The sequence below is a fragment of the Ambystoma mexicanum genome, chromosome 5p (genome assembly GCF_040938575.1).
Source record: "Ambystoma mexicanum isolate Mex_15411 chromosome 5p, UKY_AmexF1_1, whole genome shotgun sequence".
In the NCBI taxonomy this organism is placed as follows: domain Eukaryota; kingdom Metazoa; phylum Chordata; class Amphibia; order Caudata; family Ambystomatidae; genus Ambystoma; species Ambystoma mexicanum.
The window spans coordinates 1,664,844-1,686,688 of NC_090930.1; the positions used below are offsets into that span (position 1 = coordinate 1,664,844).

The 21,845-nt window shown below is 43.8% G+C and overlaps 1 protein-coding gene across 1 annotated transcript in view; it reads right to left on the reverse strand.

Moving 5' to 3' along the window:
* The window catches only part of LOC138481610 (GLIPR1-like protein 1), a 1,920,818-nt gene that overhangs the window by 1,015,637 nt on the left and 883,336 nt on the right, over window positions 1-21,845 (reverse strand). The window contains exon 5 of the mRNA XM_069613805.1: window positions 17,625-17,675. Coding sequence (XP_069469906.1) covers window positions 17,625-17,675 — 51 coding nt within the window. The remainder of the gene's footprint in view (window positions 1-17,624; window positions 17,676-21,845) is intronic.

Genomic DNA, 21,845 nt, shown 5'->3' on the forward strand with positions numbered 1-21,845 from the left:
TTTTTTTAAAAGAGTTAAAATGTCCACGGAGAGCGCGCCTGTTCCGGCTGGCCGTAAGCAATAGAATATGGATGTTCTAACGCCAATACACCTACCCGTACCAATCGCAACCAACATTGAACTGATCGTAGAATGCACCAGCTGTTCAAGTTGTTTGAAAATGAACAGAATGGGGAATCCTAAGGAAATTATACCTCTCCGTACTGCTCACAAACAAGATAAGAAATGTTCTTACAACACACCAGGTGTCTGGGATGTTTGTAAATGAAGAAAATGGGAGTGTCCTAAGGACACTCTACTTGTCCGTACCGTCCGTACCCAAGATGGAACTGTCCGTATAACAGGCGTGGTGGCCGGCATGTCCTTAGTCATACAAAATGCAGGTGTCCTAAGGACACTGTACCTGTCCGTACAGTCAGCAGATCATGTACGCACATGCACAACACACCCATAAGTATTGCGAACATCGCGCCTGTCCGTAACTGTCCGTGTCACTTGTGTCGCACTTTTAATTAGTTTCAGGACACAAACACTGTCCGTAGAACACAACACGCATGCGCACGTCCGTTACTCTGCATTTGCTGTCCAGCAGGCATCCATTTCCTTCGCGGATGTGTTCACAACGTCACCATGTGACCGCACCCACGCTGAGCGTGTGGACTACTTTGCGCAGTTTGTCTGCTTCCACATTTCAAAAGAACTTATACAAACATGGGAAAGTATTTTACAGTATAAAATCAACATTTCACATGTCCCATAGAATGGCCCTACCTTTCAACGTATTGTGTAGAACTTTTGCAATGCTTTTGAGTGATCGATATGGTCACGTGCCGCACCGCTCCGCCCCTATAAATGGCCACACCCCCGAGCTCATCTTCATTGTGCTTCTGGCTATAGCAGATTGAGTTGTGCTGCCTTTACTGCTGTAGCGACCATTAGCCAACTAATCCTTATGGCATCCATGGCTGCTGTTGCTTCATTAGGCTCAGCACCATCCCCAAACCCTCCACCGCCACCACCTCCCCAAGGGCCTGCAGAGGGAAATACGGGTGAGGATGTAGAGAGCGAGGAAGAAGAGGAAGAAGAGAATGAGGTGGAGGAACTCTGCAGTACAAGCACTCGCCGGGAGTCGTGGGTGTGGCGGTTGTTTACCGTTTTTGGAAACGTACCAAAAGCACGTGCGAACCAGGTCATGTGTAAGAAGTGCAACTTGGTGCTGAGTCGCGGGAGACCTGGTGAGTACAGCTTTAGTACGACAACCATGAAGCAACAACTAACTGTGTTCCACAGTGTGGACATTGGCAAGGTGGTACCATGTGAAGAACGTAGTAGATTGAGTTCCTCCACAGCATCCTCCATGTCCGATCCTCTCACCACAAGAGACACTCCTGTGGGGTAGCGCATCCCTCCAGCTGCCTCACAGGCCATTTGCGATGCTGTTGACCCTTACCTTGCCAGGGTCACAATATTGTGTATGTACTGCGACGCAGTACTCTGCAGGGGGGAGACTCTTTGAAGTGCTTTTGAGACTACGGTCACGGAGCACCAGAAGAACTGCTCCCTACCTAAGTAAAGCATACCCTACATCTTTCTCTCTCCACCTGCCCTTTCTTATCCCCGTGGTTGGTGTCCCTTACCCTCCTTTACCCTCCTCTCCTAGTGTGTCGTGTGCTGAAAAGCAAAAAACTGGAAAACAACAAAAATTTTAAAAAGGCTCTTTTCAGAGCTGCCTTTGGTCAATTTAACAATAGAACTATCAAGTGACCGGTGTAGGCCGCCGCGCATTTTTCAAAAGGTCCGTGGACAGTCGTACAATGCACAAAAATGGAGGGTGCAAGCGGAGCAAAACCAATGCACTTCTTGCTGGGAGTAAGTGGTGGCTCTGAAAATAGCCTTTTGGTGGTGTTTTGTGTGTTTCAAAAACTGTGGAATCCAAATTTTGGATTGCCAAATAGGTGATTGCCAAATAGGTGACTATGAATCCAAAAAAGGTCACAATGCATTTTGTACATTGAGAAGTAAAATCTGATTGCCAGCATTTATGAGATGGACTCTATCTCTGTGAAAAATGAAAGTGCTGCGAAACAAAATGTTTCACTGTGGAATGAGGACATGCAAACATCTCTTAGAAAGGCACAAACAGCCTTATTGACATTGCGCCTCGCTTTCTCCATTTGTGGACCAAATGCAGAAGAACGCAGCCATATTTGTCTTTGTGCAATACGTTAAAAACTATTTGGCAATTTGGAAACTTGTCCATGACCTTCGCAAGTCCTTCCTTCATTGCAAATTGCAAAGAAATTCCAGAGACATGGCCTAAACTGTTTCCTCCGCAATGAATGATAATTATATCAGGATGACGCTCTGTCTGTAAAGTAGCACAGAGAGGTACCAAGTCCAGCCACTTCATTCCAGGCACTCTATGCCAGTGCACTTGCACATATGGAAATCCAAGATCTGCACATAAACCGCAACTTTCTGCATGCAACTTCAACCAATGTATCCACGAGTCTCCCAAAATCCAGATAATCTGTTTTCGCGTACACAGAGTCATGGCTGTCTAGTCTCCTGTCAGGGAAAAGACGTTCTCACTAAATTTCTCTGTTAAAAACACACCCAATGAACTTTACTGACCAATCCCTACCTTCGCACCTTCTCATTTTCATGCGTCTCCACCCCAGAAACCCTGTTTGTAATACGCGCTGCCTGCAGACTACCGCCATGTCCACGGACACAGACAGGATAAGAGTGTGACGACTGTACATTTAAATATTATTCCACTTTTCCCCTTTAAGGTGGGCTTTGAAAAGAGCCTTTTTTTTGTTTTTTGAGCAGATGCCTTACAGACACCTGTTATTTTATTTTTTTAAAATATGTTTTCTTCTTACTTTACTCCAGCAATCATTACAGAACCTTCTCCAAAGCAAGCCTTACATTCCAAAAGAACATGGCATTTCCCAAAGAAGATAATGCAACACCATCTGCTTCAAAATAAGCCGCATTACTGGGAACAATGTTCTTGCGGCTGCAGAAAAACATACCAGCTCGTAACATGAAAGCACGCATGCCGCAATTGATGTTACACCTCCCAATACTTTGATCACGACAGAAAACAGAACTGTTGGCCCATTTTCCTCTAGGGAGTAAGCCAGAAAAAATTACTTTCGCAGTAGGAAATATGTTAATGACTGCTTGCACCAACTGTTCCAAATCTTCCAACAAAGTATGTGAAGTCACGTAGCCCAAATGGCAAGCGCCGTAGTGCAAAAGTACCACATGGGGACTGGTCATCCTACTCATGTCTCTGCAAACTTGGAGAATTGCCGCAACATTGCGATCAGTCTTAGCGCTCCACACCACCTCTACTCCTCTCACATCAAAATTGTGAGCCACATGCCTACTTTCAGAATAGTGCTGTAAACCATTGACAAAAATATCACCAAGCACCAAAACCCTGTCTCCACCTCTGCCATCTTCAGTACACGCACCTTCCTTCGACACAAAAGAACAATGTGAACATCTAATTGGCTGATGCCTACAGTCCACTTTCCATGCTGGATTTGCTGTAGATCCCCGTATGTGGCATGCCCTACCCGCGGACAAGCGATGTCTACGTGCGGCACGTAACTCTTAGCCAGTCCTTCTACCCTTTCCACATCACTTGCGAATCCATTCCCTCATTGGACACAGCTAAGCAGTCACACAACCATCCACCAATCATATTCAACATCTTTACATCTAACTCCATCATTACAATGTTGCACTTCAAATGTACTATTGATCACTCTGAATGCAAGTCGCATATCATTGCACAGCACCTACTTCAAAAACTACTGTGCAAGTGTCACGGATTTCTACGTACAGCTGCATGCATGCGCACATGCATGAGTACAAAGTACAGGTATGCATATTTTAATCAGAGAACATGTGCAACCCTTATGATTTCATTGAAACAAATTAATGCCACTAAATCTGCATAGCCAATACATACCAACGCTTCCCCTTTAAGTGCAAGACTTCTGATTTTTCATCGACAAACCGCACTACTTCTTATTGTCTCCCGCATAACCTATATATATATGTAACAACCCTCCCTATTTAGCGCGAAACTTGATTTTCCATTAGAAAATGTCACAAATGTTTACTGTGTACCGCCTAAATTAATGCTACTTCCAATGCGATCATATGAGAAAAATTAATGTTCCGGATAGCTCTGCTGACATCTCCCTCTGAGGGTCTCCCGATTTTTCGGATTCATACTTATAATATAAAAGTAGTGAAATTTTTCTCATCTACTATACTGACCTATCACTGACAAACCTCTCTGCTATCGACAACATAGCTTAAAAAAAACAAGGCATTTTCATAAACTAAAAATTGTACTAATTTGCAAATCAGGTTCAACTAACATACTGCAAATAACATGCAAAGGCAACACATAGTGACGTGAAATGCACACAATCACTGTGTTGAGATATCAAAGGAGAATACTCTGAAGAAAGATGCAAAATTAACGTGTACAGTACCATCACTGCTTTAAACACACAAAGTTACTAACTTCTTCTTTTTAGAATTGCAGTGAAGACTACTGTCCTGAAAATCGCAGCATCTACACTGCAAACGACATATCTGAAGAAACCTGGTCATTCCGCAAAAAAAAGTAAGTACAGTACTACCTTTATATTCTTACTGTTCCTCAAAGAGACTGTGTGGGTTATTTATGTAATTTACGCACCAAAACAAACATTGATTTCTGAACCAATCTACCCACAAATCCCCATTTATTAAAGAAAGAATAACAGGCAGAATGGCGCACAAATCCCTGTGTTTTAGGAACACAAATAACATACACAACCCTTAGAATGTTAGTAGTAGAAAAGAAATAGCTGTTTGAATTTTAAACCATTACATTTAATATTAATTCTTCTCCTCACCACTAGCTCACTTTCTACTCTCACCTGAAGCACAGTGTAGTAATATACAAACAGAGAAATAGCCTTCCCAACTCATTGTAACTCCCCAATGCACATTCACACACTATCACAAACAGCTTCCCAATCAAACTCATGCACGCATGCACAAAGCACATATACATTGTACAACAGACCAAACCATGCCTTCTTTTTTCAACAGACCCCAAAGCATGCCTACCAAAAAGCAAGTCTGTATAAAGGAACGCAGAAATAGAGCAAATGAAAATAAAAGTGTCCAAAGTAAGCATCCATCTGTAGCAGAGTTTGTAGAGAACGTTGCAACAAAACAGCTAATACAGTCGTTTAGCAAAACAAAGGAAGCTTCAACTACCGAAACTTTGCCTCCTCTATCAAAATGTGGCATGAAACAGAAAACACTTTACAAAAATGTGGCTACCAATACTGCTAACAATGCTCCTATTAATCCTGATACAGTAACAAGAACCCACAGTAAAAAAAAGTATTTTAGCAAAAATTTTTCGCCACAGAGTCCTTTAGAATCTAATAAGAAGAGGACCAAAATCATCCTCAACCCTTAAAACCTACCGTAGAAAATTAATCCGACAAGCTCTCATAGACAGTGCAATCCTTCTTAAAAGGAAGTTATTTATTTTAGTGTTAAATAGGATCAAACCACTAACAAAACTAAGTACTAAACTACAAAAGAAACTTATCAATAAACGGAATGTCAACAAAAGTAACTTCTTAAATATTTGTGGAGGTGAATAGAGTCACACAACAACCACAGAACCATATTTCAATGAAGAAGCATACAAACAAAATCAAACAAACACACTTGTCATCCATAGCAGTGGATGAGGGTATGAGAAAATCAATACTACCATCATGGAACAAGAAAGACTGCTTACAAAAGTATCCCCTGAAAACTCAGAATTACCTCTCCATTTGACTGAACCAGAACGTCCAGTATACAAATGGCCGTGCACATCAAAGTGTGACATTCCTAACAAATCTTTCAAATCTTTACGTCAGTTCCTCAATCAGTATGTGAAAGGTAAAGACAAAATAAAAATGAAAGTGCTGCACAATATGGATACCTGTCCAGTGCCTAAATACACAGGACTACAAGGACATTCATTAGCCTGCATTTCAGGCCTATTTGCAAAAGCACCTTCCATGATATCAAAAGAATATCAATACATCATTCAAATGTAAGAAATCTAGTGTATAAACTGTACTATGCTAAAAGTCCAGCTTTAGAATAAACATACAAGAAGAAATCGACGAATCCAGAGAAAATATTTTGGAAGTGAAAGCCACTTACAAAATACAATCGTTTTAGAGCATACTAGGAACAATTCTGCATGTAGCAACCTTCTATTACACACATAGAAAAAAGAAATACTAAAATTTAAAAGTGCATCGGCTGAAGTACCAAACCATGTGTGTGTGTGTTGCCGCAGAATGTTTTACAAAAGGAACACAAACACTATAGACGTAACATACAAAATAGAAGACAATGAAGATTCAAAATAGTTTGAATTGGCTCTCTACCGTTTAGCAGAAAACAAATACCAACTAAGTGAACCCCTAATATGTTGGAGTTACTGCACTACAAAACTTGACAACAACCAAACTCCTTCACGTGCTATCGCAAATAATTTGGAATTTTTCCCACTACCAAAACCCCTGCAACAACTCAATTTGTATGAGAGCATCATAACTCAAACAGTTCACCCATTTCAAGCAATAATACGCCTTCAACCAAAAACAGCAAAATTACCTTCCTCTGAATTGGTGAAAGGCATTCGTGGCAAAGTATTTTATTTGCCATTAGATCTGACAGAAAATGTACACACTCTAGCGGTGCAACGTCCAATAGAGCATTCTGTAATTGTCTTGGTAAATGGTGTACCAACAAAAGACAAAAAAAATTGGCAACAACTGGTGGACTTACATAAAGTTAGACAAGCCTTGCAATATCTGAAAAGGCAATGACGAATACTACAAAGAAATAAATATTGAAGAAACCTTAAGGGAAACCACTGAAATAATTCAAGAGTCATCAGAAACTGGTCAATTTGAACTTCTGGATCCTGCTGCAGTATCCACTCTTTTGGACCATTACACAATTCATCCATTGCATTCCAATGAAAGCATAGATGATGCACTAGAAACTTACCAAATGCGACAAACCAAAGGGTCACCAATGAGCATATGGGAAAAAAGTATAGAAGCACATGCTTTTCCACTGCTATTTCCTACTTGCAAAGACGGAAGATACGAGGATAGACCCACTGAGATTACAGCATCAGAATACCGCTCGTTACGAATGTATTCTCAAGATCCCAGATTTAGACAAAATGTGGAATACATATTCCACCTACTCTTTGAAAGTGAACTAGCAATCCTATGTTACGGAGTTGCACACATTTGCAAATCTGGAACCCACTTTCAAAATATGTCAGCTACGCAATTAATACACAAAGTACAAGAAAAAGATGAGGTTTTACAATCAAATATAACAAATCTGTTTGCAAACATGCGTGGTACAAAAGAATACTGGTTCCGACGGCACGGAGACGTATGTTGTATGATCAGAAACCTTGGACCACCGACTTGGTTATGCAGAGTATGCATGGGAAGATTCACATGGGTTCCTACGCATATCAAACAACAACAAAACCAACATAGATATATTAACACCTGGACAACTTTGCTCTCTAGATCCAGTCAATGTGTCAAGATATTTCCATCATCGTTTCATTGCTATGCTGCACTTTATTTCTAATAAAACTGTTCCGCCCCTCAGAGAAGTGCAACACTTCTTTTGGAGAAAAGAATACCAAGCGAGATTATGGATCAAAGGTGCACCTACATTTGGTCACGTCACTGTTTGCAGTTCATCCAAAAATATGTCACTTGTAAAATCCCTTCAAAACGTACACATAGTGACCTGCATGGACAGATTTTACAATTTCAAAGACACAAATGTGGAAAATATTGTCGTCGCAAATACAAAAGCAAAGAGAAATACTACACCAAATGCCGCTTTGGTTTCCCTAGACCAGTTACACAAACAGGTGAAGTGAACAACTTCATGTCTTTAGTTCGACATATTGTTAAAGGCAAATCACCTAAGAACACGTATTACATAAAAAGAACAGAAGAATCAAAATATATCAATGATTACAATGCAATCATTGCCCTCTTATGGAATGAAAACATAAATGTGCAGTACATTGCAGACAATTCCACTGCAGTTGCACGATATGTTACAGCCTACTTAACAAAAGCTGAAAAAAACAGCTTCAAGACCTCTGGAATGACCTATCATCAGACAAAACACTATCTCAGAAATTGTACAGCCATAAAAATGCTCTCTCATAGAGAATGTGGAGCCTACGAAGCGGCAGATCGTTTAACCGGTACTGCTTTGTATGGAAAATCAGACAACATAGTATGGCTAAGTCTTGGTCCTGCTAAATCTAGAAAAATAGTACTGAAATCATATGAGGACATAGAAACAATTGCCAGAAATTATCCCAACAGCCAAGACATTTTAAAACACAATTTACTGGACACATACTATCCGAACAGGAGTTGCACTTTGGAAAGCATGTGTCTATACCACAAAGCGCAAAACTTTGCATACAAAAATAATATAAAACCCAATGAAAGCAAAGGTAGATATAGAGTGACAGATTGTGAAGGCAGCTTAGTGAAACTTACCAAACCAAGCTTAATTAATCATGTCAAATTGTTATTAAAAACTCCTCAACAGAAATAACTATATTACATATTTCTGCTACAACATTTTAAACCATAGAGAAAAGAGGAAGAGATACTAGATAACTATGACTGCTATGAAGTGCTTTCAAAGCAAATGAAAGCGCTATCACGGATGTGAACTTTAAGCAGTACAAAGCCATGTTTCACAATGAACAGCAACACGAAGAAGAACCTCTGGCCCAACTAGATAAGGACACTTCCGACAGTAGTCAACCTTCTGTAAGAGGAAGCCAAGAACCACTGGGACAGCCACTAATAGCAAATGAGGCAGAATTAGCTATGACAGAAGTGGAAAACACCATGTGTCATTATGAAGAAGAAAACTGTACTACAAGCAAAACTTAAAGATCAGTGCACCATGTTTGAAGAAGTAACAAAACAAATTGCACATGGTGTACACCACGAAAATAAAGAATGTACCTGTCAAAATTACAAACCTATACTGCTGTATGTCAGTGGTGAAGCTGGGTCAGGAAAAACATTCTTAATCAAAATCATCAGCAAGTTCCTTCAACAATTGACAAACAACAAACTGTCAGCTGTTGTAACTGCCCCCACAGGTTTAGCTGCCTACAACATAGGCGGTGTCACTTTACACCGATTACTACTCCTTCCAGTAGAACACCAAAACAAATTAGACTATTAAAAACTTTCTGCATAAGCTGCAATGGAACTACGCAGAGTATTAAAACAAATTAAAATGCTACTAATAAATGAAGTGAGCATGGTCTCCAACCTAATGTTGGCTTTGATTCACCTCAGATTGCAAGAAGTACTTAAAACAAACTACGAAGAACTCTTCGCAGGGAAACACATTATCGCTTTCAGAGATCTTCTACAATTGACACCAGTGAAAGGTGAACCTATTTTTAAAAACTCAGGCCACAAACTCTGCCGTAAAACTGTTGGCAGCATAGGAAATGTCAACCTTTGGCAACATTTCCAATACAGAGAATTAACAGAAAACATGCAGCAATCTGCAGATCTCACTTACGCCAACATTTTAAAAAGTATTAGTGTTGGTGTACTGTCTCAAGAAGCACAAGCAATAGTGAAAAACCGGCGCATTCATGCACTTTATGGTGTGCTACTGATGTTATGGAGCAATTAGCGCACACAAATGTCAATTGTATGGCCTTAATGCCAACTCTTGCAAGCTGTTTCAAATTCAATGAAACAATGTTAAAAAAAGAAAATGCAACCAATAATGGAAATTTGCGCCACAGACAAACTAGACGTACATGGTATGACACTACCCATGTGTGAGCAAGCCACAACAAAACTAAATACCTTGTAAAATTCAATCTCCAACACAGCTGGGTTGGAAAAAGTATTAAAATTATCTTTAAATGGAAGAGTAATGCTTAAACGTAACCTTTACGTGGAGCAAGGGCTAGTTAATGGGTCACTGGTTACAGTTTTTGGGTTTCAAACATACCCACGTGACAATAACATTCAGTTTGTCAATATTTGCTTTGACAAACTTTCAGAAGTGAGAAGGATAGGGCGCTCAACTGCTCAATTCCTTCTCTTCAAAGACATGTATGTACGCAAAGAACAATTTTCTCTAACTCTTGCATATGCAGTCACCATTCATAAATCCCAAGGTCTTACCCCAGACAAAGAATTGATAGATATAGGAAACACAGTCTTTAAAGAAGGCATGAGCTACGTAGCACTATCACGCTTACGTACACTTGACGGTCTATTTCTAATCAAATTTGATGCAAGTAAAGTGAATGCTGATATTGCTTGCATTTTAGAGTACAATAGACTGTGTTCACTGTACACCCCCATCTGAAATCATATCCTGTTCCAGAAAAGGTAAAACATGGTAAAAGAAAACTAATTGAACAGAAATGCAACGGAATCTGACGGCAAATCCTTCAAAGAAAAAAAAAGAAGGAAAACTTCATCAATTCCCACAAGCAAAGAAGAACCTATATGGGAAAGTAAATCAGGTACTTCTTCAAAGAAGGAACAGAAACTCAGAAAAAAGGACTCAGACACAGAACTAGCTGGTCCATTCAAATTTTCAAATGAAACTGGTGTAAGTTGCTATGCAAATGTAGCAATTAATATTCTATTTCAATTGCCACCAATTGTTAACAATATTTACTTACACAGTACAGACCAATTGTCTTTGCAAATGTTAGTCATTCATAGAAACGCAACAAACAATCCTGACAACACGTACAGTGTTCACGGAATAAGACAAGAATTGGACGACTGTGCTGGAATGGTGAGATTCACTATAAACTCACAGGAAGATCCACAAGAATTTCTAATGTACTTACTACAAGTACTGGAAAACAAAAACATACCTATAAATGAAATCTTCCAGATTTCATACATGTGGAAACATACATGCACTCTCTGTAACAATGTGATACAGGAACAAATCCCAAATGAGCGATTTGTGTATGTATCTAAACCTAATTGTGAATCCATTCCATTTGAGCAACTTAGAATGCAGAATGCAAACCATGGCAGATTATGTACTATGTGCAATTCAGATAATCGCTAAACCTTATTGATACAAACACATAGTAACTACATAATACTTATGCTTCTATGTTACAATACAGATGGTACCAAAAACAACTGCAAGCTGACTGGATTCACACACGGTCAAGTGTCACTTGGGAAGAAACCCTTTACAACAATAGGTATAATCTACCAGACAGGAGCTACAACCAATGCAGGTCACTACACTGCATACATTAAAAAGAAATGTGGATGGTTCGAATGTAATGATAGCACCATTACTGTAAAGCAGAGATTGCCAGCTAATCTTACAAATGCGTATTTAATCTTCTTAAAGGCAAAATGTAATAACTAATGTGTACTTCAACATTAACAAAAATTGAAGTACAAAACTATAAACAGTTAGAATACGCCAACAGGTATCTAACTGTTTTTAAAAATCTGCATCAAGCCAACAGACATAACATTAATCAGAAACAATAAGTAAACATTCAAAGAAAACAAGGAAATAGTTTGTAGCATAGCAAAGAAAGTTTTTTTTTAATCCGACAAGGATTTTTTCCCCCAGACCCAAGGATTTGAAAAACAAACACAGAAACTGAGCAAAATGCACAGTACACTGGTTTGTAAACTAAATATGGGGGTAAAAAAAAAGCAAAAACGTCTATTATACAATGTAATAAGTCTTTATAAAATACAAACACTAACATGCTCTTTTCTTTTATCATAGACATTAATAAAGGACAGTTCCACCAAGTACTAAAGTCATGTAAGAAATATATGGATTCTCAACAAAGTAAACAGTAAGTAAGTAACACATGTCATACATATTCGAATCTATACGTCTAATCTATGGCAGTAATATGGTGCGGTGGCTGTAGACAGGTCCTAGCGTCTTGGATGTATAACCTACACCCTGCAGCCAAGCAACCAAGACTATAGGTCCTACCCACAACCATCGCAGCATAGCATATCAAAACCATGGTGCTTATAATTTCACTACTTATAAGTTTACTCATGGGTGCATGGTCTGCAGCCATGCACCTAAGACTGTAGGTCGTGCACACAACCACTGCACCGCAGCACACCCATGCTGACTTATAACCTCACTGCTTATGACTTCAGTCTTGGGGGCATGGCCCTTGGCCATGCGCCCAAGAGTCTCGGTCCTGGCCAGAACCACCACAGCATATCGCACCCATTGTGGCTTCTGACTTCACTACGTATAAATTTAGTTTCACCTAAATGATGTTTGATACTATGGGTGTGCCTATAGCTGTAATATGCTGCAGTAGTTGTGGCCAGAGGCTAGAGTCTTGGGTGTAAGGCCAGAGATATTTGAATGTATGGGTTTGCAGTATATAAAACCCATAGTGGCTTATAACTCCAGTGCTTATAACTTTATTCTTGGGTGCATGGCCTTCAGCCATGCACCAAGCACTGTATGTCCTGGCCACAACGACCACACCCATTGTGGCTTGTAACTACAGTACGTATAAATGTGGTCTTGGATGCATGGCCTCTGGCCATGCACCCAAGACTGCAGGCCCTCTCCACAACCACCTAAGTGATGTTCGATACTACAGGTGTATCTGTAGCTGTGATATGCTGCAGTGGTTGTGGCCAGGATTTAGAGTCATAGGTGTATGTCCATAGATATTTCAATGTATGAGTGTGCAGTGACTTATAACTCCAGTGCTTATAACTTTGTTCTTGGGTGCACCCAAGACTCTGCACACTCCCCACAACCATCTGATCGATAAGCAATACTACAGATGTACCCATTACTGTGATATGCTGCGGTGGTTGTGGGCAGGGCCTAGAGTCTTGGAAGTATGGCCTACTTCCTACGGCCATGTAGCCAAGACTCTAGGCCCTAGCCACAACCACCGCAGCATTTACACCCACGGTCGCTTATAAATCATTAGCACACTCATAGAATGAAACATAACTGTATTATGTACTCAATTTGTACCCAGGACTCTAGACCCTGCCCACACCTACCAGTACATAATCGATTGTATGGGTGTGATATATGAATGTGATATGCTGCAGTGGTTGTGGAAAGGGTCTAAACTCTTGCATGTATGGCCTACGGCCTGTAGCCATGCACCTAAAATTCTACATCCTGCCCACAACCACTGCACTATATAAACCCATGTTGGCTTATAACTTCAGTGCTTATAAGTTTGTTGTTGGGTGCATGGCCAAAGGCCATGCACCCAAGACTCTAGGCCCTCCTCACAACCACCTGATTGATGTTTCATACTACGAGTATACCCATAGCTTTGATATGCTCCAGTGGTTGTTGCCAGAGGCTAGAGTCTTGGGTGTAATGCCATACATATTTGAATGTATGGGTGTGCAGTGTCTTATAACTCCAGTGCTTATAACTTTGTTCTTGGGTGCATGGCCTTTGGCCATGCAACCAAAACTCTAGACCCTCCCCACAACCACCTGATCGATATGCAATACTACGGGTGTATCTATAGCTGTGACATGCTGCTGTAGTTGTGGCCAGGGCCTAGCGTCTTGGGAGTATGGCCTATGGCCTATGGCCATGCACCCAAGACTCTAGGCCCTGGCCACAACCATCGCAGCATGTCACACCCATGGCGGCGTATAAATCAATAGCACACCCATAGTAACAAAAAATGTAACTACGGCATATACTCAATGTCAATGTTCGCTAACACCACGCGTGTCCTTAGAACAGTTTCAAGTTTCCTGCGCACAGCACGGAATAAAGTACTATCCTTATGAGACCCCCTAATTTTCAGTAGTTACAAACATCCCGAGCGAGGCGGGCATAGGGAATACATCATTACCACCTACCGCCGGAACAAATACAGTATTTCACCCATCTCTTACTCTCTGAACCTCCCCAACCACTCTGACACACCAAAACAGTTTCCGAAATAGCATTTTGCCGCTGGTCGCCGCCGCGCTGTTGGCGGATCTAAGATGTCAGGCGCATCCAAACAATCTGACGCAGAACACGGCTCACTGCAGTCATGACGCCAGCCCCTTAGCCAATCGGTATGCTGTCCGCGGAGCGAACAGGGAAGTGTGACCGCGGAGCGGACATAGATATCACTAATTTTTTGAGACCTACTTTTTGGTAGTTTTAAAGAAAACTACTGGACGGATTTTCACCAAATTTACAAAAGCACTCTTTTAGGACCAAGCCGCTGCTCCTGCCGCAAATTTGGTGAAAATCCGTCCAGCGGTTTGGGCTGTAGGCATGCACAAAGTTTTTCCCCCATTCAGTCTATGGGAAAAAAAGACATTTTGGGACCCACCCTATAACTTTCCCCCCCTGGACCAAACATCACCAAACTTGGCAAAACAATTGAGAGTGGCCCATATACTTTTTGTAGCAAAGTTTGGTGCTGATTCGTCCAGGGGGAGAGAAGTTACAAGCTGCCCAAAAAGTGCTCTTCCTATGGAAACAGCAACTTAACCATAACTACACAGCCACTACTGTGGCTGTGTAATACGCACATACATATATATATATATAAATATATATATATACATATATAAATATGTATTCACTGAAAAAAACGTTGTTAAAGGGACGTTATGGTTACAAGTAAAAAACCAAACAACCTCAGAAATTCACCAGTTATGATATGGTAAGCAACCATAACTCATGCCACCACCGTGCACTGCTAAGACTAACACCCAGGACATCAAAGATGACATCACAAAATCCCACCAGCTACCTTGCAAACAATAAAAGAGGCTGTTGATCTATATCTTTGGAAGACAACCGTCCTCTGGTTATACTGCAACACACCACTCTGCAGGGGGAAGCAATTTCGATGTGCGTTTGAAGCTGTAATCAAGAAGCATGAGAAACACTGCCCCCTACCTTAGATATAACACACGCGCAACATCATCCCCTGTCCACCTGCCCCTCCATACTAGTGCTTGGGTTCTATGTTATTTTGCCGCCGGATTTTTCATCGCAGGACTTTTCATCGCCGTTTTTTAATCGAAAGAACTTGTTTTTTTTTTTTATAGGGGGGGGTTCCCCCCCAAATCCCCTTTATTTAATAATCATACACCTATAAAAATATTTATTTTTTAACCCCCCCAAAAAAAAACGATGAAAAAAACGGCGATGAAAAGTCCCGCAATGAAAAATCCGGCGGCAAAAGAACTGTATACCAGTGCTTGTTGCCTCTTTCCTCATTCCCCACACCTTAGGTTCAAACCTCTGCTGCAAACAAACAAACAAAAAAAACAAAACAAAAGAAAGGTTCCATTAGGAACCACCTTTCACAGTTATAAAATAGAACTAAAAAAATAGTCTATATACTCCGTCTACTTTACATTTCTCAATGAAGAACATAGACTCAATAAGATTTTACGACAATTCCATTAGCATTTTGTGGTATGCTAATGGGAATAATGTGGCGTTCATCCCACGTTCCAGGGACTGGAACAGGGGATAACGGCCCAGCAGCCCAGGTTGTCGGCCCAAGTAAAGCGAGGGCAGATAACAAGTGTTCTGGACCATTATCCCACACTCCAACCCTGCAATGGGGGATGAAGGCCATTAGCACCATGGGTTCCCAGAATCCGGGTTGATAAAAAAAAGGATTTTTCTTCCTACAACAGGACGCCTGTGGTGTCCCGCTGTAGGAAAGAAAACCCTTTTCCAAAATGGCCTCCATGGAAAGGGAAGAGGGCCTCTGTACAGAGCTCCTCCTTCTGTAGGCTGCTATGGAAAGGGAAGAGAAGAGAGAACTCTATGGCCATATTACCACAATAACATTTTATTCCCTTTCAAACCTATCCCACTTTCGGATTACTTTACCACATAGCGAGTCCCAGGTAGACATTGCCACTTTAACCCCATTTGTCATCCCTCATGGTCATGGCCAGTAGCCAGATTGCCCGGGTCATGACCTTATGCCATAACCCAGACAGTCTGGCCACTGCCCATGGCCACAGGCTATACCTCAGTCACCAAAGGTATATCACAATTGTTTGTACCTATATTATGACACTTGTCAAAAAATAAAACACAGGCACATTTGCAAAACCATGCTTTAAGGTCCTTGCCAATGCTCCTTACACAAGTTTGCTGGAAATCCGCCCATGTTTTATTAAGTGTCAAACTATATGTACATACAATATTCATATAACTTAGCCCCCCTTATCAAAATACATTCAGACTTTACACAAACATTCAAGGTTGGGTCTATAATCGTTCTGAAAACCTTTGTCCACATTCGTCAAACAGCAACAAAGTTATAAGCCATCTAAAAATGTTGAGACCCCCCTCTAATTTAGCCCCCTCTTGACAAAATCCCACCAACCTTTAAAAATCCATGTATACCTTGATCTAAAATCGTTATGCAAATTTCTTTGTAGCTTTGTCAAAGGGCACCACATTTATAAGCCTTTACAATATTTTGGGATCCTCCCACTCTAATTTTGTTCCCTCTTAACAAAACATCTCCACATTCAGAATCAGGTGTAGAATAAAATTCCAAAGTTTCACTGAGTAGCGCCAAAGTTATAAGCCATCCAAAAACTGCTTTTCACCAACCCAGTAATGCAGAAATAGGCATAGATGCCCCCGAACATTGGATTTGTTCGCGGACTTCGGGATAAAAGAACCAGTTTTTTGGCTTCTTACGGCCATATCCCATCCTATACTCATCACCCACCACCTCCGCAGAGATTGTTTATTGAGTGTGCCAAGTGCAATGTTGCGTTTTTCGAATCGTTTTTTACTGCAATGTCCAACATGGCGGGCGTTTCCAAAAAACGGATGCATTTCACGCTTTTCCCCATCCAATCAGTGGGCACAACGATGTCCGCGGATCTCACGTCGCCTTCTGAACCAATCAGAGGCCTGTCCGCGGCCCGAACAGGGAAGTGAGTCCGCGGACCGAACCCAGATATCACATATTTTTTTACTTACTTTTAGCCCGTTTTAAAGAAAGCTACTGGACGGATTTACACCAAATTTACAAAAGCACGCTTTGGGAGCAAGCCGCTGCTCCTGCCGCAAATTTGGTGAAAATCCGTCCAGCAGTTTGGGCTGTAGGCGTGAGCAAAGTATTTTTCCATTGCATTATGGACACACACAAAAAATTGGGACCCCCCTATAACTTTGCCCACCTTGATGAAACCTCACCAAACTTGTCCAAAAAAAATCAGACGGGGGCCATATACATTTTTGCAAAATTTGGCAAGGATTCGTTCAGAGGGAGCAAAGTTATAAGCTGCCCAAAAGGTGCTGTTCCTATGAGTTGAGGAACTTAACCATAACTCCAGGGCCGCTACCGCAGGCCCTGTAATCACTCTCCCTCAGGCAGGAAACCCGAGCCCCTCATACAAAGTTTCCTTGGCCCCTTGGAAACCAATACTACTAATTAAAATACATACCAGGTTTTTGGGCGTTCTCGTCTGGAAGGATTACATCACGTTTAGGGTTTCCTAAAAGAAAGAGAGCTTAGTGAGTCCAATTCAATGACAGTAAATTCTCATTTATAAGCATATAAGTCATTAGGTTCTCTGGCTAAATAACAGAGGCAAATGCCTCATGTCTCTGCAAAGACTTTTCTCAAAGCAACGGGTCACTCACCTGCAACGACAGGTCACGGAACCTCATTACTATTCTTGGAATCCCCCCAACTATGAAGGCGTTTGTCAGTCAAAATGTAAAGTTACTCTCTGTAGTGACTGCTGCGTTCCCAGTCCATATTCCTATCCCTCCACACTGATGGGGTGCACCTGCATGGGACCAGGAACACAGACTTTAATAGCAGAGGCAGCTCACATGCACGGAGCAGAGCCCCGACTACGCCCGTCAGCCCTTTGCAATCACCTACACAGGGACAAACCCAGAAACAGAGGGGACGGAGGGTGGGGCGTATGAAGGAAAAGGGGCTATGGAAGGGGAGTACAGTATTCATTACAGTGAGTAACATTTATGTACTCCTATCTCCCGTCCCCTTTCCTCCACATTGATGGAGATTTTTGTAAAGCAGATTAGTTAAATTAACTGGTGGTTGCCAACTTATTGATAAAGCACATTGTTAAGTACTGCCTGACCCGAACTGGCATCTAAGAAATAACATATCCTCTTGTCTGCTGAAGCTTTTGGGCCGCAACATGTGGCAATTAGCCTCTCTGAAGAGCTGAAACTACTTGCACTCCACAAGTACACTTTGAAAGAAAGCCAGGTCCTTCGTGCATCAGACAGAGGGGCCGAGTCCGAAGTGTGTAAAAGTAGGAAAGCGTTCTTGCATGAAGGAGGAAATCTTTCCTTACGAACACCATGTTCTGATAATGAAAGAATGTGGTGTAGGGACATGAAAGTCTCAGATTGTGCATGTGCCTGATTCATGGCTAGACAAACAACTCTAGCAACCATCAGAAATGAGGGGCAGCCCTAGCAACCATCAGGCATGCGGGGCAGCCCTAGCAACCATCAGGCATGCGGGGCAGCCCTAGCAACCATCAGGAATGCGGGGGAGCCCCAGCAACCATCAGGAACGCGGGGCAGCCCCAGCAACCATCGGGAATGCGGGGCAGCCCCAGCAACCATCGGGAATTCGGGGGAGCCCCAGCAACCATCGGGAATGCGGGGGAGCCCCAGCAACCATCGGGAATGGAGGGCAGCCCTAGCAACCAACGGGAATGCAAGGCAGCCCTAGCAACCATCGGGAATGCAGGGCAGCCGATGGGGAGCCCTAGCAACCAACGGGAATGCAGGGCAGCTCTAGCAACCATCGGGAATGCGGGGCAGCCCTAGCAACCATTAGGAGTGCAGGGGAGCCCCAGCAACCATCAGGAATGCAGGGCAGCCCTAGCAACCATCAGGAATGCAGGGCAGCCCTAGCAACCATCAGGAATGCGGGGCAGCCCTAGCAACCATCAGGAATGCAGGGCAGCCCTAGCAACCATCAGGAATGCAGGGCAGCCCTAGCAACCATCAGGAATGCAAAGCAGCCCTGGCAACCATCAGGAATGCAGGGCAGCCCTAGCAACCATCAGGAGTGCAGGGGAGCCCCAGCAACCATCAGCAATGCAGGGCAGCCCTAGCAACCATCAGGAATGCAAAGCAGCCCTGGCAACCATCAGGAATGCAGGGCATCCCTAGCAACCATCAGGAGTGCAGGGGAGCCCCAGCAACCATCAGGAATGCGGGGCAGCCCTAGCAACCATCAGGAATGCAGGGCAGCCCTAGCAACCATCAGGAATGCAAAGCAGCCCTGGCAACCATCAGGAATGCAGGGCAGCCCTAGCAACCATCAGGAATGCAGGGCAGCCCTAGAAACCATCAGGAGTGCAGGGGAGCCCCAGCAACCATCAGGAATGCAGGGCAGCCCTAGCAACCATCAGGAATGCAGGGCAGCCCTAGCAACCATCAGGAATGCAGGGCAGCCCTAGCAACCATCAGGAATGCAAAGCAGCCCTGACAACCATCAGGAATGCAGGGCAGCCCTAGCAACCATCGGGAATGCAGGGCAGCCCTCGCAACCATCCGGAATGCATGGCAGCCCTAGCAACCATCGGGAATGCAGGGCAGCCCTAGCAACCATCGGGAATGCAGGGCAGCCCTAGCAACCAACGGGAATGCAAGGCAGCCCTAGGAACCAACGGGAATGCGAGGCAGCCCTAGCAACCATCGGGAATGCAGGGCAGCCCCAGAAACCATTCGGAATGCGGGGCAGCCATAGCAACCATCAGGAATGTGGGGCAGCCCTAGCAACCATCAGGAATGCGGGGCAGCCCTTGCAACCATCAGGAATGCAGTGCAGCCCTAGCAACCATCAGGAATGTGGGTCAGCCCTAGCAACCATCAGGAATGCGGGGCAGCCCTAGCAACCATCAGGAATGCGGGGCAGCCCTAGCAACCATCAGGAATGCAAAGCAGCCCTGGCAACCATCAGGAATGCAGGGCAGCCCTAGCAACCATCAGGAATGCAGGGCAGCCCTAGAAACCATCAGGAGTGCAGGGGAGCCCCAGCAACCATCAGGAATGCAGGGCAGCCCTAGCAACCATCAGGAATGCAGGGCAGCCCTAGCAACCATCAGGAATGCAGGGCAGCCCTAGCAACCATCAGGAATGCAAAGCAGCCCTGGCAACCATCAGGAATGCAGGGCAGCCCTAGCAACCATCGGGAATGCAGGGCAGCCCTCGCAACCATCCGGAATGCATGGCAGCCCTAGCAACCATCGGGAATGCAGGGCAGCCCTAGCAACCATCGGGAATGCGGGGCAGCCCTAGCAACCAACGGGAATGCAAGGCAGCCCTAGGAACCAACGGGAATGCGAGGCAGCCCTAGCAACCATCGGGAATGCAGGGCAGCCCCAGAAACCATTCGGAATGCGGGGCAGCCATAGCAACCATCAGGAATGTGGGGCAGCCCTAGCAACCATCAGGAATGCGGGGCAGCCCTTGCAACCATCAGGAATGCAGTGCAGCCCTAGCAACCATCAGGAATGTGGGTCAGCCCTAGCAACCATCAGGAATGCGGGGCAGCCCTAGCAACCATCAGGAATGCGGGGCAGCCCTAGCAACCATCAGAAATGCGGTGCAGCCCTAGCAACCATCGGGAATGCGGTGCAGCCCTAGCAACCATCAGGAATGTGGGGCAGCCCTAGCAACCATCGGGAGTGCGGGGCAGCCCTAGCAACCATCGGGAATGCAGGGCAGCCCTAGCAACCATCAGGAATGTGGGGCAGCCCTAGCAACCATCGGGAATGCGGGGCAGCCCTAGCAACCATCGGGAATGCAGGGCAGCCCTAGCAACCATCGGGAATGCGGTGCAGCCCTAGCAACCATCAGGAATGCGGGGCAGCCCTAGCAACCATCGGGAATGCGGGGCAGCCCTAGCAACCATCGGGAATGCGGGGCAGCCCTAGCAACCATCGGGAATGCGGGGCAGCCCTAGCAACCATCAGGAATGCGGGGCATCCCTAGCAACCATCAGGAATGCGGGGCATCCCTAGCAACCATCAGGAATGCGGGGCAGCCCTAGCAACCATCAGAAATGCGGGGCAGCCCTAACAACCATCAGAAATGCGGGGCAGCCCTAGCAACCATCAGAAATGCGGGGCAGCCCTAGCAACCATCAGGAATGCGTTGCAGCCCTAGCAACCATCAGAAATGCGGGGCAGCCCTAGCAACCATCGGGAATGCGGGGCAGCCCTAGCAACCATCAGGAATGCAGGGCAGCCCTAGCAACCATCAGGAATGCGGTGCAGCCCTAGCAACCATCAGGAATGCGGTGCAGCCCTAGCAACCATCAGGAATGTGGGGCAGCCCTAGCAACCAACGGGAATGCGGGGCAGCCCTCGGCCAAATGAGGGGCATTCTCCTCCCAGCAGCACTGGTTTACAATGCCAAATACACCTGTGAGGTGCGGGTAAACACAACTGCACACTTTTCCCCTTTGTTAATATAGCATTTCTTACACCTCAGCAGCACTTTTCTGGTTTAATGAAAGTTTAAGTAAACATTTGTAAAATCGAAAAGTGGCTGTCTTTTAAGAAATGCTTGCAATGCCACTGGAGCCCTTTTTGCTTTTACTGTTTTTATTTTATTAGCATACAACACATACAGCTGTTGGCTTGTAAGTAATGCTGTTCATACAA